The sequence below is a fragment of the Microcaecilia unicolor genome, chromosome 7 (genome assembly GCF_901765095.1).
Source record: "Microcaecilia unicolor chromosome 7, aMicUni1.1, whole genome shotgun sequence".
In the NCBI taxonomy this organism is placed as follows: domain Eukaryota; kingdom Metazoa; phylum Chordata; class Amphibia; order Gymnophiona; family Siphonopidae; genus Microcaecilia; species Microcaecilia unicolor.
In genome coordinates this window covers 152,843,352-152,859,932 of record NC_044037.1, presented here as the reverse complement: position 1 = coordinate 152,859,932, position 16,581 = coordinate 152,843,352, and the positions used below count along the sequence as shown (strand labels likewise).

Below are 16,581 nucleotides of genomic sequence, written 5' to 3'. Positions count from 1 at the left end.
TCCATCCAGGGTCTGTCCCCTCTCTCTGCCCCCTCTTTCCACCTGCACCTAGTTCCAGTTCCAGCCCACATCTCCCACCTGCCACCTTCAGCCCCACTATCCCACCAGTCCCCAGCCCTTTTCTCCCATCAGTCCTGGGCTTCAGCCCCCAGCCACTTCTCCCTGTCCCCTTTTCAGCCCCTAGTTTCAACCCCAGCCCTTTTGTCTCACCAGTCCCGAGCTTCAGCCCCAGCCACTTCTCCCTGTCCCCTTTAAAGCCCCCAGTCCCCATAGTATCAGCCCCTGCCCCTTTTCAGCCCCCAGTTCCAGACCCCTTCTCCCATGAGCACTTCCCTCCCCAGTCCCCTTCTCCCCTCTGAGCACCCCCACCCTCTCCAATCCCCTTCTCCCCTCTGAGCACCCCTCCTCTGAACTCCCCACCCCCTCTCCAATCCCCATTCTGCCCTCTGAGCACCCCCACCCTCTCCAATCCCCATTCTCCCCTCTGAGCACCCCCACCCTCTCCAATCCCCTTCTCCCATCTGACCACCCCTCCTCTGAACTCCCCCACCCACTCTCCAATCCCCATTCTCCCCTCTGAACTCCCCCCCTGACCTAGTCCCGTCCCCCCTCCATTGAAGCCACAGAGCCTTCTTCTCCTGCCACCGCCTGCCTTTTTCTTTTTTTTTTTTTTTTAATCCGTGCAGCCACGCAGGCAGCGCTTCTCGTCTGCCCTGTGTGTGCTGCTGTGAAAGAAGTAAATCGCCAGCACTGGCTTCGGGCCTTCCCTCGATGTCCCGCCCTCTTGTGAGGTAACTTCCTATTTCCTCGAGGGCGGGACATCGAGGGAAGCCCCGAAGCCAGCGCTGACGATTTACTTCTTTCACAGCACACGCAGGGCAGACGTGAAGCGCTGCCTGCGTGGCTGCACGGATTTTTAAAAAAAGGCAGGTGGTGGCAGGAGAGAGACGCGACGGACCGCCCCCACCGCCCCGCCCTTGCTACGCCACTGGGCTCACCTCTCGGATCTTTTTACAGCAAACTATACAGGTCTGGCGAGGGCTCTCACTGAAGACCTGGGTAATTGGGGTGATCTTAACCTCTCTTGGTTCGGCCGAATAGCTGCAGTAAAGATGAACGTTCTGCTGCGCTTGCTCTACCTATTTCAAGCCGTCCCAATCCAGATGCCTCGCAAATTCCTCGGAGCCTTACAGGATCGTATTGTCCGCTTCATTTGGGCGGGAAAGCGCCCGCAACTGGCACGTTCTGTTCTGTACCAGGATCGGAGGAGGGGTGGACTGGGGGTACCCAATTTGGCTTGGTATTATAGAGCCGTTCAAGCGCGCGCGGCTGTGGAGTGGTTCCAGGACTACCCTGACCGACAGTGGGTACATTTAGAACAATATACTGTAGGCTCGAGGCCACTGTGGGCACTATTTTGGATCCCGGGCTTCCTTAGGGCGTTAGGGATGGGATTGTGTCCTTCTATATACGTCACCCTTTCCAATTGGGATAGTCTGTTTCCAAATCGACGCTCCACACTGTCCCGGCTGTCCCCCATAGCCCATAATCCACTGTTTTATCCAGGCACTGAAAGGGGAACATTCACTAGATGGCAAGAGGGAGGTCTGCGAATGTGGGGTCAACTGTTTGATGGGGAGACCCTAATGTCGTAGTAAGACCAAGCAACAGAATAGAAGCAGTAACGCTAGAGCAAAAAAGGTAACCTAATACAAAAGATAAGGCTCTAGTCGTACCCTGAGGCCTTGGAGAAATTCCCGATAGTGGGGAATGATGAATATGCTTACCTTCAATTAACCCATTTCCTTAAAACACAGGCAGTACGGGAGGTGATGACTAGGGAGAAATCAGCCCTTGAGGCCATCTGCGAGGGGTCGGCTAAGACAAGTGGGCTTATATCCCGCCTTTACCAAACTATCAATAGGCAGACCCCAAATTATACGCTCCATAGGAAGAGCTGGCAGAAGGACCAGGGCCTGGACTTGGAGGAGGCGACCTGGGAGAGACTGGAACATGCTGCGGCGGGGGTGTCCTCTCATGTACCCTTTAAGGAAAATGCAGTTAAAGTGCTGTTTCGCTGGTACATGACGCCTGAATGTCTTCAGCGCATCAACCCTATACTGTCGAGGCTGTGCTGGAGGGGTTGCGGTGTGAAGGGCACAATGGGGCATATATGGTGGGCATGTAGGAAGGTTAGCGCTTACTGGAAATCGATATGTAGTAGGCTCCAGCTGTGGCTGGGAAGTCGGATTCCTTGGAACCCGATCTTTTTCTTATTCTCATCGAAACTAGTGGGCTTCTCCCCTACTCAGTTAATCTTGTTGAGACATGCATTGTGCGCCGCCCGAGTTGTAATTGCAGCTTGTTGGAAACAGCCCTCAACCCCACCGATAACTAGGTGGCTCCATAAATTGAGACATGTTTGTGAGATGGAAAGGTTGCTGGCGGAAAGGCGCAATCAACTGGGTAGATGGCGCATGATCTGGGAACCTTTTCTCCTTCATGTATAATTTAGATGATGTTGTACTTTATGATGGTGCAAGATCCGGGGGGAGGGGGGCCATGGGTGGTCGGGAGGGTTTGTGTTACAGGTAGATAGGGGGTTGGGTAGTTGGAGAACTGTTTAAAATACATAAAGATTGAAGTTTTGGACTGTTTATTCTGTATAGCCACATAGGTACATCCTTGAGTTACGGTGTGCTCCTTCGGACTGTACTGGGAGGACTATTATGCTATGTAGCATCTGTTCAGTACTGGAGCAGTCTTTGAGGGTATGCTTCAATAGATTGTAACGTGTAATGTATATTGCTCTATGTCACTGATTGGCTGTATTTTTTTGACAATAAAGACTTCATGCAAATAAAAATAAAAAAAAATATGTGGTTGTATATGCATGTTTGTACAGGAATATTTAAGCAATGACAAGTTCATCTCAGCACTGGTATGTTTTCATACCACTTTGATAGAGGCATGCTGTTCTTGGCAGACATATGTTTTTTTGTTTTTGTCTTACGTTATGAATTGCCATAATCCTTAATCACTTAAAATGTTTATTTGTTGAGCATTGCAATATCTTTATGCCATCTTTGCTATTTTTCATATTTCAAATATCATTACAGTCCATACACATTTCATCCAAATCAATATACTATGTAAACACACGTCAACACTTGCATTCAAGAATCACTAATAGTGACTAATGAAGTTTATATGGATTATATAGCAGATGAGAAGTAAAATGATGTTTGATATATTCAAGATTCATTAGCCTTAAATCACTTCTGACACTTTTAAGATTTATATGCTTTAAAACAGCGTGTCTCCATTGGATGTAGAGAAAACATTTTTTGCCGCCATATAATAATTAATTCTGTTTTCATATACACGTAAGAGCAGATGTCATCATTTATGTCACCAAGAGTTTTAATATTTATATTGAGAGAAACAGTGTCATTTCTATTTGATTCACTGATCAAAGCATAAGAGGACTGTCTTTGTCCAAATGCACTGAATAATTACTTTGTAACGTGCATGGGTAAGTTTTATTCCCTTATTTACTTTCCGTTGTCTGTGATTACTGCCGTATGTGATACCTCTTTTGTACAACATAGAAACAGTTCGGGTATTTTTAAAAGGAAGCAACCATTCTTACACTATAAGGAAAAGAATGCTATATTTGAGAACCTATGTTACCTTAAATTGTGTATCGTATGACTACTAGAACGCTACTCCAAATAGTGCATCGTTTCATTTCTGGCACACTAACAAGAAGCCAAATTTGGCGCCTTTTTTCAGAAACGAGCCACGAGTAGAATTTCAAATGGATGTCCTATTTCAGTCCTATGTCTGTTTCACATCAGTTTGTTTGTATTTAATCAACACACTGATGAAGTACAGCTAATTTTGGCGCCTTTTCCAAATAGTGATGATTCATGAAATATTTATCACTTTATCCCGATTTTTTTTTTAATTTTCAGCAGAGCTTATAGTGGTGGCCTTTTACTATTGAGATAGCAGTAGAACTTTGAGCAGTTTGATTGCCATTCATTTGTCATAATCAAGATTACAATCGATTTTGTATCCAAAAGATCAAAGAAGCCTCATCCTAATCAATTTACACATTATTATTTCCTGCATGTAATAATAAGATATAGTGGATGAACACTCAATTTTAGCATTTTTTCAATCAAATAGTCGCAATGTGGAGTTTATATACACAAGCTTTACCCTCAGTAATCACATAGGAAGGCGTTTTAAGAATAGACGTCCATTCTCTTTTTCCAGTATGCAAATATTAACATATTGTAGACATTAGCTCAGTGGCTCCCAACCCTGGTCCTGGAGGCACCCCAGTCAGTCAGGTTTTCAAGATATCCACTATGAATATTCATGAGAGAGATTTACATACAGCGGAGGCAGTGCATGCAAATCTTTCTCATGAATATTCATTGTGCATATCCAGAAAACTTGATTGGCTGGGGTGCTTCCAGGACCAGGTTTGGGAACCACTGAATTAGCTAATTTTGGCACCTCCCTTTTAAAAGTTTTTACAAACAGGTTTTATTAGAAACTAGTAAAAAAGGCCCGTTTCTGACACAAATGAAACGGGCGCTAGCAAGGTTTTCCTCAGAGTGTGTACGTTTGAGAGAGTGTGTGTGAGAGTGACTGTGTGTGTGAGAGAGAGAGAGTAAATGTGCGAGTGGAAGCTATTAGGGCTAAAAGAAACGCCTTCAGAAAATGAAAGAAGGAACCGTCTGAAAATAACAAGAAGCAGCATAAGGAGTGTCAAAGCAAATACAAGGCGCAGATAAAGAAGGCCAAGAGGGATTACGAAAAAAAGATAGCATTAGAGGCAAAAAAACATAGTAAAACTTTTTTTCGGTATATTAAAAGCAGGAAGCTGGAAAAAGAATCAGTTGGGCCACTGGATGACCAAGGGGTAAAAGGGGCGATCAAGGAATACAAAGATGGATTGAATGAATTCTTTGCTTCGGTCTTCACCGAGGAAGATTTGGGTGGGATACCGGTGTCAGAAATGGTATTTCAAGCGGACGAGTCGGAGAAGCTTACTGACTTCACGGTAAACCTGGAGAACGTAATGGGGCAGTTCAGCAAACTGAAGAGTAGCAAATCTCCTGGACCTGATGGTATTCATCCTAGAGTACTGATAGGACTGAAAAATAAGCTTGCGGAGCTAGTTAGTGATATGCAATTTATCCTTAAAATCGAGCATGGTACCGGAAGATTGGAGGGTGGCAAATGTAACGCCGATTTTTTAAAAAGGTTCCAGGGGAGATCTGGGAAATTATAGACTGGTGAGTCTGACATTGGTGCCAGGGAAAATGGTAGAGGCTATTATTAAAAACAAAATTACAGAGCACATCCAAGGACATGGATTACTGAGACCGAGTCAGCACGGCTTTAGTGTGGGGAAATCTTGCCTGACCAATTTACTTCAGTTCTTTGAAGGAGTAAACAAACATGTGGACAAAGGGGAGTCGGTTGATATTGTGTATCTGGATTTTCAAAAGGCGTTTGACAAGGTACCTTATGAAAGGCTACAGAGGAAATTGGAGGGTCATGGGATAGGAGGAAATGTCCTATTGTGGATTAAAAACTGGTTGAAGGATAGGAAACAGAGAGTGGGGTTAAATGGGCAGTATTCACAATGGAGAAGGGTAGTTAGTGGGGTTCCTCAGGGGTCTGTGCTAGGACCGCCGCTTTTTAATATATTTATAAATGATTTAGAGATGGGAGTAACTAGCGAGGTAATTAAATTTGCCGACGACACAAAGTTATTCAAAGTCGTTAACTCGCGAGAGGATTGTGAAAAATTACAGAAGGACCTTATGTGACTGGGAGCAAGTGCAAGGTGATGCATGTGGGAAAAAAGAACCCGAATTATAGTTACTCATGCAAGGTTCCACGTTAGGAGTTAAGGACCAAGAAAGGGATCTGGGAGTTGTCGTTGATAATACACTGAAACCTTCTGCTCAGTGTGCTGCTGTGGCTAGGAAAGCGAATAGAATGTTGGGTATTATTAGGAAAGGTATAGAAAACAGGTGTGAGGATGTTATAATGCCGTTGTATCGCTACATGATGCGACCGCACCTTGAGTATTGTGTTCAATTCTGGTTGCCGCATCTCAAGAAAGATATAGTAGAATTGGAAAAGGTGCAGCGAAGGGAGACTAAAATGATAACGGGGATGGGACGACTTCCCTATGAAGAAAGACTAAGGAGGCTAGGGCTTTTCAGCTTGGAGAAGAGACGGCAGAGGGGAGACATGATAGAGGTATATAAAATAATGAGTGGAGTGGAACAGGTGGATGTGAAGTGTTTGTTCACGCTTTCCAAGAATACTAGGACTAGGGGGCATGCGATGAAACTACTGTGTAGTAAATTTAAAACAAATCGGAGAAAATGTTTCTTCACCCAACGCATAATTAAACTCTGGAATTCATTGCCGGAGAACGTGGTGAAGGCGGTTAGCTTGGCAGAGTTTTAAAAGGGATTAGACGGTTTCCTAAAGGACAAGTCCATAAACCACTACTAAATGGACTGGGGAAAAATCCACAATTCCAGGAATAACATCTATAGAATGTTTGTATGTTTGGGAAGCTTGTCAGGTGCCCTTGGCCTTGATTGGCCACTGTCGGGGACAGGATGCTGGGCTCGATGGACCCTTGGTCTTTTCACAGTGTTGCATTACTTATATACTTATGTGCTTATGTGTGTGTGTGTGTGTGTGTGTTGTGTGTGAGACAGAGAGAGAGAGTGAGACTGGGTGCGAGTGTATCTGTGAGAGAGAGAAAGTGTGTGTGTGAGAACGAGAGTATGTGCCAGGGACCCCCCTCCCTCCCTTTCAGTTCCAGGGTCCCCCCTCCTCCCTCCGAGTTCCAGGGTCATCCCCACCTCCCTTCCTCCCTCCCAGTTCCAGGGTCGTCGTCGTCCCCCCCCCCCCCCCCCACCTCCGTCTCCACAATGCTGCCTGCACTGCTTGAAGCGAGGAGAAGGAGAACGTCATTGAGAAAGCCGAGCTTTCTCAACGACGTTCTCCTTCTCCTCGCTTCAAGCAGTGCAGGCAGCACCGTGGGGGCAGGGGCAGGGGCAGAGGCCCAGGGTCCTCCTCAGCTCAAGCATGGCTGGCTCGGTGTGTGTGGTGCAGACTGTTCAGCACTTGGCCTTCGCTGTTTGAGCTCTTCTTCTCTGACTTCTGGCTGTACTGGGGTAAGGGACCATTCCACGGTGCGTGCTGGCTGGCTCGCTGACTGTGTGTATGTGCTGCTGGGAATGGAACTGGAACGGGTTCCGTGGCTTGAGTGCAACTGCGGGGAGTGTCCATCAGGGAGAAGGGTGGGTGAGAGGGGCTCTGGGCGAGGGACGGGTTGAGGAGAGGGCGGTTGGCAGGATGGCTTCCGTGTGGCTGCGGGGAGTGTCCATCGGGGAGGAGGGTGAGTGAGTGCGGCTCTGGGCGGGGTACAGGTTCCAGCAGCGACTCAGGAGGGGCGAGGGAGAGAGCAGCGTGTCCCCTTCCCTCTCAGTCTTCAGCCCTCGAAGTCATAACGTTATGACGCAAGGGCGGGACAGTGAGACAGATGGTTACAGGCAGCACGAACCCTATGAACCGCACGGACCCTACGAACCCTTCAGTGCCACAGGAGTCAGCTTCAGAACGCTGGAGTTGGAAATTATTATATAGGATTGATTTTAGTATTTCTTTTATCTTTAAAGGAGGAAGCTCCGCTGCTGCACATTGAATCCATTACATGTTGTAACAAATTTGGTGAGTTTGAATAATCAGGCAATGCTTATCATTCTAAATTTTTGTAAGACACTTAAGACCGATTCATTTTCACTGCTTGAAAGATAAATTCATTCTGTTCAGATAACCTAAATATGGGCTCCCTTTTTTTTCAGCCACAGAAGTGGAGAAACTAGATCAGCTATGAGAAGAAATTCAGAAGCAAGGGAGTACCTTGATCAACAGGACACTTCCAAGGAAAGCCAAGGAGATGAGAGATAGCAAAATATTCTTTAATAGTGGATAAGGCTCAACATGGCACCGTGTTTCGGAGAGCACCGCCTGCCTCAGGAGTCTGTGTATGGTGATCACTTGTAGATGCAGCCAAAAGAGCAAGCAAACCCAATCAAGGGGTCCTTTTACAAAGGTGCGTGAAAAATGGCCTGTGGTAGTGTAGATGTGTGTTTTGGGAATGCACAGAATTATTTTTTAGCGAATCTACAAAAAAAATGCTTTTTTTATTTTTGCCGAAAACAGACGTGCAGCAAAATGAAAATTGCCGTGCTTCCATTTTGGGTTGGAGACCTTACCGCAAGCCATTGACCTAGTGGTAAGGTCTCATGCGGTAACCAGGAGGTAATGGTCTATGCGCTTCAAATGCCACTTGATGCTCGTAGCTGCCACGTGTCAGAAAATAAAAAAATATTTTTCAGACACGTGTAACAGACACATACCAAAATTGAAATTACCGCAAGGGCCACATGGTAACTGGGCGGTATCTCTAATCTGGTGCGTGTTGGGCATGCATAGGCACCTACATGGCTTAATTAAAATTAGATTTTAAAATACACATGAGCAGTTTTGAAGCACATGTGTTTAATAAAGATTTTTTGTATTTAAATAGTCTGGAGCAATTTTTGTGAATTAATTAAAGGGCCCCAAGTCTTCAAAAAGACTAATGAATGGTAAAAACGCGATCAGCGTGGCTAAAGCCATCAACTATGCTTAGAGTAGGATAGAATCCAGCATTTTTCTAAGCGTAGTTGATGCTTTTAAGCCACGCTGATCACATACTTACTATTCATTAGTCTTTTGTAGCCGCATCTACAAGTGATCACCATACACAGACTCCTGAGGCAGGCGGTGTTTGCCGAAACATGGTGCCGTGTCGAGTCCTATCCACTATTAAAGAATATTTTGCCATCTCTTGTCTCCTTGGAAGTGTCCTGTTGATCACGCTAATCCCTTGCTGCTCCCTTTTTTTCGGCATACAATACCTTTAACGTGCTGACATTTGTTCACATGGTAAGCTCAATGCTTTCTATAAAAACAATTTACATGCATGTTCATTTTACATATGTCATTATTTTGTGGGGTTCCACTCATAAAAAAAAAAAAGAATACATTTTCATTGTTTATGTTTGACTTTTATTGTAGTCTATTTTTGGCGCAGACTCTGGGCCTTGACGCAGCTGTGCGCCGAAACACAGCCAGTGATGGGTCACTAATGGAAAATTTACTTTCTAGTCATATAATTAAAAGAACTGTGTCCCAATTTGGTGCTTCTTTTTGCTAGCTGGTAAATACAAACATGCTGCAGCTAAGAAAAACAGATCTTTAAGGTCTTTCGATAAAACTTGGTGTCCTTTACATGATTACTATAAGCCTCCTTAATATGCTTAATTTCTTTTTCTTTTCTTCCTGTTATTTTGTCTTATGTATTAAGGTACTCAATTACTGCTAATTTGTTATAATATTCTATATTATTTTAATTGTTTTATGCATACAGCTATGACACATTGTTTTCTTGCAGACGCTCATGTGCGTTGTTTTTGTTGTTGTTGCTGTTTCTATTTGCTATTGCAACAATGTAAAATTTTACTCTTTTTCATATTTCCTTGAAAATTAGTAAAACCTTTTGAACTAAAAACAAAAAAGTAATTGATTTTGACAGGTGACATGCCCATTTCTGGGTTTTCAGCCAATCAGAAGCAAGAACATGCCTAAGCCATGCCTACTCCCTGCCCCCTTAGATGACATTGACATCACCAGATATGATGTCTTGACCCTGCCCAAGCCCCAACCCTATATAAGTACATAAGTATTGCCATACTGGGACAGACCGACGGTCCATCAAGCCCAAACAAGCCCCATGCCCCACCTTATTTGCTTAGCCCTACCCCTTTTGCATAACCCTGCCCCAGACCTCACTGCCTTTTGCATAGCCCTGCCCCAAACCCTGTCCTTTTTGGTGATGACACAGGAAGTGATGTCACAGCCATGACCCTTTTTCAAAAAGGTGGCCACTACTGTATGCATCACATCAATTCCTGTTTCCACTACTAGCTGCCATCTTGGATGGGATCATGTGAAGGGAAGTGATGTAAAAAAAAAACATAACACTGCCCTCTACAGCCTCAGTGGAATTTAGTTGCACATGCGCACCTTAACCTTTTTTTCTCACAGGAAAGAAAAATAGGCATTTGTTTATTCTCTTTTCTTTCAAAAGAAAAGGACATAGAAAAATGGGCATTTGTTTTTCTTTTAAAAAAAGAACACCTTTTTAAATTGGATCGTCTGTTTTTAAGAACGGCAGAGCTGTGTGCTTTTTTATCCAACAAAGCAAACTATTCTCTGTCTGTGTGAGATCGGGTCTGTAGCCTGCCCTTTGATTTTTCACGCTCTCTGTGTGAGATCAATATGGTTTGTTGCCACCACCTGCAACCCCCTCTCTTTCCCCTAGCTAGCAACAAAGCACATGCAGAGGGATGTGCATTTAAGTTGTGCCCTAGAGGGCTAGTGCCATTGCAAGGAGGACCCCAGCCTGATAGTAGTAGAGAATCCAAGCATGCATTCTAGTGACATAGGCCCCAATCTAACATGAGGCCAATCATCCCACAATCAAAGCCAGTAATTACCCAGAGTAGAGCAGACTACCATGATGGCTCTCCATTTAATGCCTATGCTAATCCTGTACAGGGATGCCACCGATGCTACTGAGATCAGGACCTTATCCTCATGGATTTGCATTGCCACTAGTGTAATAGGATTTCTTCAAGTCAGAGGAGCCTTCTGATTCACACAGACCTGAGCAGTACACTGATGTGACCAGAAGTGAGGAGCATTCTGGACAGTCATCTGGAAGCAGATCCAGCTCTGTAAGTAGCCACACCAGGACTTGTGATATGGATACAGGGGAAGGGCCTGCCTTTACACCAGAAACTTCCATCATTACCCCTGAGACCACCTTTCCCCAGCATGCACAGACCCTGGAGGGAACTAGGTCCAGGGTGGGAGAGGAGTAATCACCAGATATAAGAGAGAGAGGGGTAAGAGATGAAGGATGTTAGAAGAAAAGTTATGCCTGAAGTACAGCAGGCTCCAAACTAGGCCTTAAATCCATAGCCCAACATCACTAGACTATATCTAAAAGGGCTAATCTTTAGTTTTCCCCCTACCCCCCCCCCCCCAATATGTGTTTCCAACATCATACCATCTATCCTCCCTAATATCTGATCATCATCCTGATATCCTCCCAACATCATACCCCCTCCAAATCCCCCTGATAACCCCCTACATTTGATCGCCCCAAAGAACCCCCTCTCTTCCCAAGCACCCCACTTTCCTGTATGTCCCTCTAGGCCTACCTTTAGTAATTCTTGTCATATACTGGGGCAGTACTAGGGATCATCAGTGCTATTTTGTACTCAGCACTGGCAGGGACAGGAGAGACTGGGGATTACTCTTGCCTCGACCCCACTAAACCCAAGGTATGAACTAAAGGTAGGCTGGGGGGGTGGGGGGTAGATGGGAAGGCATCAGGGAGGGTGCAGTTTCTGAATTTGTGTGCCAGCTCCTTTAAGAAGTGGCCCAGAAGCATAGGGCCACTGATTAGCAGCCCCATGCAGCAGGAAAAATAATGCCACCTTTACAGGAACTGGGTAGTAATTAAGAGTAAAATGAATAAAATTCTTTTTAGAATGCCTATTAATTTCAGCAAGGCAAAAAGATTTCAGGATAGTACATTTTCAGTGTATAAGGTAGCCAAATTAAATATACCTTGCTTTTTTCTAGCACCCTAATGATAAATGCATTTGTTCTTTGTTGTAACTATAGTCTATACTTGTGCAATACTTTCCAGATTGGGAACTTAGTTTTACTATCTGTTACACTCTTTGCATTCATTTGGAAGAACAACACAGAGGTCCTTATTTATTTCTCAGACTGACCTTTGAAGGTTTGGTGTCCTCCTGCAATATCTGGGAGGAAATGACTGGGTGCCATTTTCCAACCATGCTCTTCTTCCTGCACACATAAAAATATAGTCATTAACATTCAAGTATGCAGAACAAAGTGGATTTTATTTCTCAATTTCTTTACATTATCCTTACCCTTAAATAATCCCAATCCAATCTATTTGCCTTTTGGAAAACATTTCACAAATCTGGCCCACTGATTCATTGAAACCACCCTCATTAAAGTGGCCTAGTGGTTAGGGTGGTAGACTTTGGTCCTGAGGAACTGAGTTCAATTCCCACTTCAGGCACAGGCAGCTCCTTGTGACTCTGGGCAAGTCACTTAACCCTCCATTGCCCCAGGTACAAATAAGTACCTGTATACAATATGTAAGCCGCATTGAGCCTGCCATGAGTGGGAAAGCGCAGGATACAAATGTAACAAACATTTTCTCTCCCATTTGTCATCAGGGACAGCTTAAAGGTTGACCCAGTGAGGTACTGGCTCAGGGTTACCAAACTTAGGGGCCCTTTTACAAAGGCATGCCAAAACGTGACCTGCAGTAGTGTGGGTGCGTGTTTTGGACCGGGAAATGGATGTGCAGCAAAATTAAAACCAGTGAATGTCTATTTACAGCCTGAGCCCTTAACCCCACCCATTGACTTAGCGGTAAAGGCTCACATGTTACCCACGTGGTAACCATCCAGCGTATGCCAATTGCCGATTACCACCAGGAGAGCCCTTAAGAATATATGAGTGTCTCTAACATTAGCACGTGCTCATTTTTAGTGTGCGCTAAAAACACCAGCTCACCTATGGCACGGCTTAGTAAACAGGGCCCTTAAAGGATTCAAAGGCCAACAGTGGGAGCATGTGCTTTTGTCCCCACCACTTTGTTCTATTTTAAAATCTTCTGAAGGGCTAGCAGAAGAGTCAGATGAAGTACCATAAAGTGACAGGAGCAAAGGCACAAGCCCATGTATATTTATTTATTAGGATTTACCACCATTTTGAAAGAATTCACTCAAGGCGGTGTACAGTAAGAATAAATCAAACATATGCAATAGACACAGTGACGTACCAAGGGGGGGCGGTGGGGGCGGTCCGCCCCGGGTGTCAGTGGGTGGGGGGGTGATCCGCTTCGCTCCCGCTGCTCCCACTTTACCTTTAAAAAATTTTTTTGAAGCGTCGTTGCAGGCAGCGCCTTGCGTCTGCCCTGCTTGTTGTAAAAGAAGTAAATCTCTTCGCTTCGTCGTCGTCGGGCCTCACTATGTCCCGCCCTCGCGGAAGTTACCTCAGAGGAGGGTGGGACATAGTGAGGCCCGACGACGACGAAGCGAAGAGATTTACTTCTTTTACAACAAGCAGGGCAGACGCAAGGCGCTGCCTGCAACGACGCTTCAAAAAAATTTTTTAAAGGTAGGGTGGGAGCAGGAGAGTCGGGTCGGGGTGGGGTGGGCTCCTCAGATGGGAGAGGGGTATTGTGGGGGTTCTCACATGGGGAGGGGAGGGGGTTTTCATATGGGAGAAGGGGACTGAGTGGGGAGGGGGTTCTCAGATGGGAGAGGGGTGTTGTGGGGGTTCTCACATGGGGGGGAAGGGGGTTTTATATGGGAAAGGGGGACTGGGGTGGGGTGGGGAGGGGGTTCTCAGATGGGAGAGGGGTGTTGTGGGGGTTCTCACATGGGGAGGGGAGGGGGTTTTATATGGGAAAGGGGGACTGGGGTGGGGTGGGGAGGGGGTTCTCAGATGGGAGAGGGGTGTTGTGGGGGTTCTCACATGGGGAGGGGGGTTTTATATGGGAGAAGGGGACTGGGGTGGGGAGGGGGTTCTCAGATGGGAGAGGGGAGTTGTGGGGGTTCTTAGATGGGGAGGGGGTTTTCAAATGGGAGAAGGGGACTGGAGTGGGGAGGGGTTTCCAGATGGGAGAAGGGGACTGGGGTGGGGAGGGGGGTTCTCAGATGGGAGAGGAGAGGGGTGTTCTGGGGATTCTCAAATGGGAGAAGGACTGGGGTGGGGTGGGGGTTCTCAGATGGGAGAAGGGGACTGGGGTGGGGGTTCTCAGATGGGGTGGGGTGGGGGTTCTCAAATGGGAGAAGGGGGCTAGAACTGGGGTCTGAGAAGGGGTCATGACGGAAAATGGGGCATACCTGGGTCAGGTGGGAGAATGGGTCGGGCTGAAAAGGGGGGCAAGGCATGTGGATGAAGGGGGCTGAAACTGGGGGCTGAAAGGAGGGTAGGTGGGATAAGGGGGCTAGTACTGGGACTGGGGGCTAAAAGGCGGCAGGGGCTGAAATTGTGGGGACTGGGGGCTGAAAAGGAGACAGGGAGAAGTGGCTGGGGCTGAAGCTCAGGACTGGTGAGAGAAAAGGGTTGGGGTTGAAACTGGGGGCTAAAAAGGGGACAGGGAGAAGTGGCTGGGGGCTAAAGCTCGGGACTGGTGGGAGAAAAGGACTGGGGCTGAAACTGGGGACTGGTGGGATAGTGGGGCTGGAACTGGGGGTTGAAAAAAAGGGGCAGAGAGAGGGGACAGATCCTGGATGGAAGTGGGAGGAGAGGGAGGGCAGACCCTGGATGGATGGGAGAGGGAGGGCAAATGATGGATTGAAGGGGCAGAGAGAAAGGGCAGACAGTGGATGGAAGGGATAGAAAGGGCAGACAGTGAATGGAAGGGGGAGAGAGAGAGGGCAGACAGGGGCAGATGGTGGATGGAAGGGGCAGAGATAGAGGGCAGATGTAGATGGAAGGGGCAGGGAGAGAGGGCAGACATTGGATGGAGGGGACAGCAGAGAGGGCAGACACTGGATGGCAGAGAGAGAACAAAGACAGATGCTGGATGGAAGGAAGACAGTGAAAAGAAGATGAGGAAAGCAGAAACCAGAGACCACAAACTGTAAATAAAATATATATTTTTATTTTTTTTTTGCTTTAGGATAAAGTAGTATTGTAGCTGTGTTAATGTTTATAATAGAACATGTAAACAAGGTAATCTTTTTATTGGACTAATTTTAATACATTTTGGCTAACTTTCGGAGAACAAAACCCCCTTCTTCAGGTCCAGATAGGATATTGTAACAGCCAGGGGCGTATCTGGAATCCGGCGGTAGGGGGGGCCAGAGCCAGAGAGGGGGGGCACATTTTTGCCTCCCCCCCCCCCCCCCCCGCCGCCGCCTCTCTCCACCCCCTCCCCGCCGTCAACCCTCCCCCGCTGCTTACTTTTGCTGGCGGGGTCCGACCCGCAATCTCCATATTTCGGCTTCCTCCGTGGCCATGTGCTTCCAGGAAGTAACGCTGCAGCGCTGATTCATTGAATCTAGTTCGGCGTCTGACGTGTGGGACGTCAGACGCCGAACTAGATTCAACGAATCAGCGCTGCAGCGTTACTTCCTGGAAGCACATGGCCACGGAGGAAGCCGAAATATGGAGATTGCGGGTCGGACCCCGCCAGCAAAAGTAAGCAGCGGGGGAGGGTTGACGGCGGGGAGGGGGGCCAGGGCGAAATCTGCGGGGGCCCAGGCCCCTGTGGCACCACGCAGATACGCCCCTGGTAACAGCACTATACTGTATTGACCTGAGGAAGGATGTTTTGGCCTCTGAAAGCTAAATGTATTAGTCCAATAAAATGGTATTATTTTATTTTCTATATTTGTTTTATTTCTATTTGTTAATTTGTAAAGTGGTGATTGGTACTTGTTAGTTTTTTCAAATTTACATCTGCTGTCTTTATATTTTGCACAGTACTAGGGGACATTTTCTGTTTCTGTGGTGTTGCATTGTATGCAGAGTCTGGCATCTTGGGGGTTCAGTTTAATTTTTGTCTAAATAGAAAGGTTATTATTGCTTATTCTATAGTGGATTAGGGTGTATCTGTGTTTGTGAAAAAGACATGGCTTTCGGTTGGCATTGACTGTGCAAGATGGACAATCTGTGTTATTCTGCCTGGTTTCGTTTTACAGTAGGTGAATTGATGTTCTAGTGCTCACTGTAGTGTTTAAGATGCTTTCCTTTTCCTTGTGTGACTTGTAGAAATTACTGCTTATGGTATGCTAGAATTGCTCTATAGGTCCTGAGTGTTTTGTATTCTCGGCATGCCTAGTACTAGATTTTGGAGGGGGGGGGGGTGTTAAAAAATGACCGGCCCCGGGTATCAACTACCCTAGGTACGCCACTGAATAGACATTTACAGAATAAAAAATATTCAAATAACAATACAAAGTATGGCATAGTATACTACTTACAAATGTCAATACAATATGAATAAAACATTTTAATAGACAGTGTAGGGTATAAGCAAAGATAGAACATATAGATAGGCAAGAGAGTCGGAGGATTTAGAAAATAAGGGGACTAATTTAAAGAGAGTTGCACATGAGGTCAGAGAGGTGATTAACTATTATTTCAGCTAGGTTAGGAGAGCTGTGTAGCATAGCATAGCATTTAAAATGTGCCTGCTCAAATCACAAGTCAGGAACCTTGGAATACCTTGTTGCCAGAGAATGTGGTAAAAGCAGTTTGCTTAGAAGGGTTTAAAAAAGGTTTGGATAATTTCCTAAAAGAAAAGTCCATAAGCCGTTATTAAAATGGCCTTGGGAAAATCCACTA

At 46.0% G+C, this 16,581-nt stretch overlaps 1 protein-coding gene across 1 annotated transcript in view; it reads right to left on the bottom strand.

Annotated features, from left to right (window-relative positions):
* Positions 1 to 16,581, bottom strand: part of IQCA1 (IQ motif containing with AAA domain 1) — an 827,164-nt gene that overhangs the window by 413,541 nt on the left and 397,042 nt on the right. Inside the window, exon 9 of the mRNA XM_030209164.1 lies at positions 11,973 to 12,048. Within this exon, the coding sequence (XP_030065024.1) occupies positions 11,973 to 12,048 (76 nt within the window). The remainder of the gene's footprint in view (positions 1 to 11,972; positions 12,049 to 16,581) is intronic.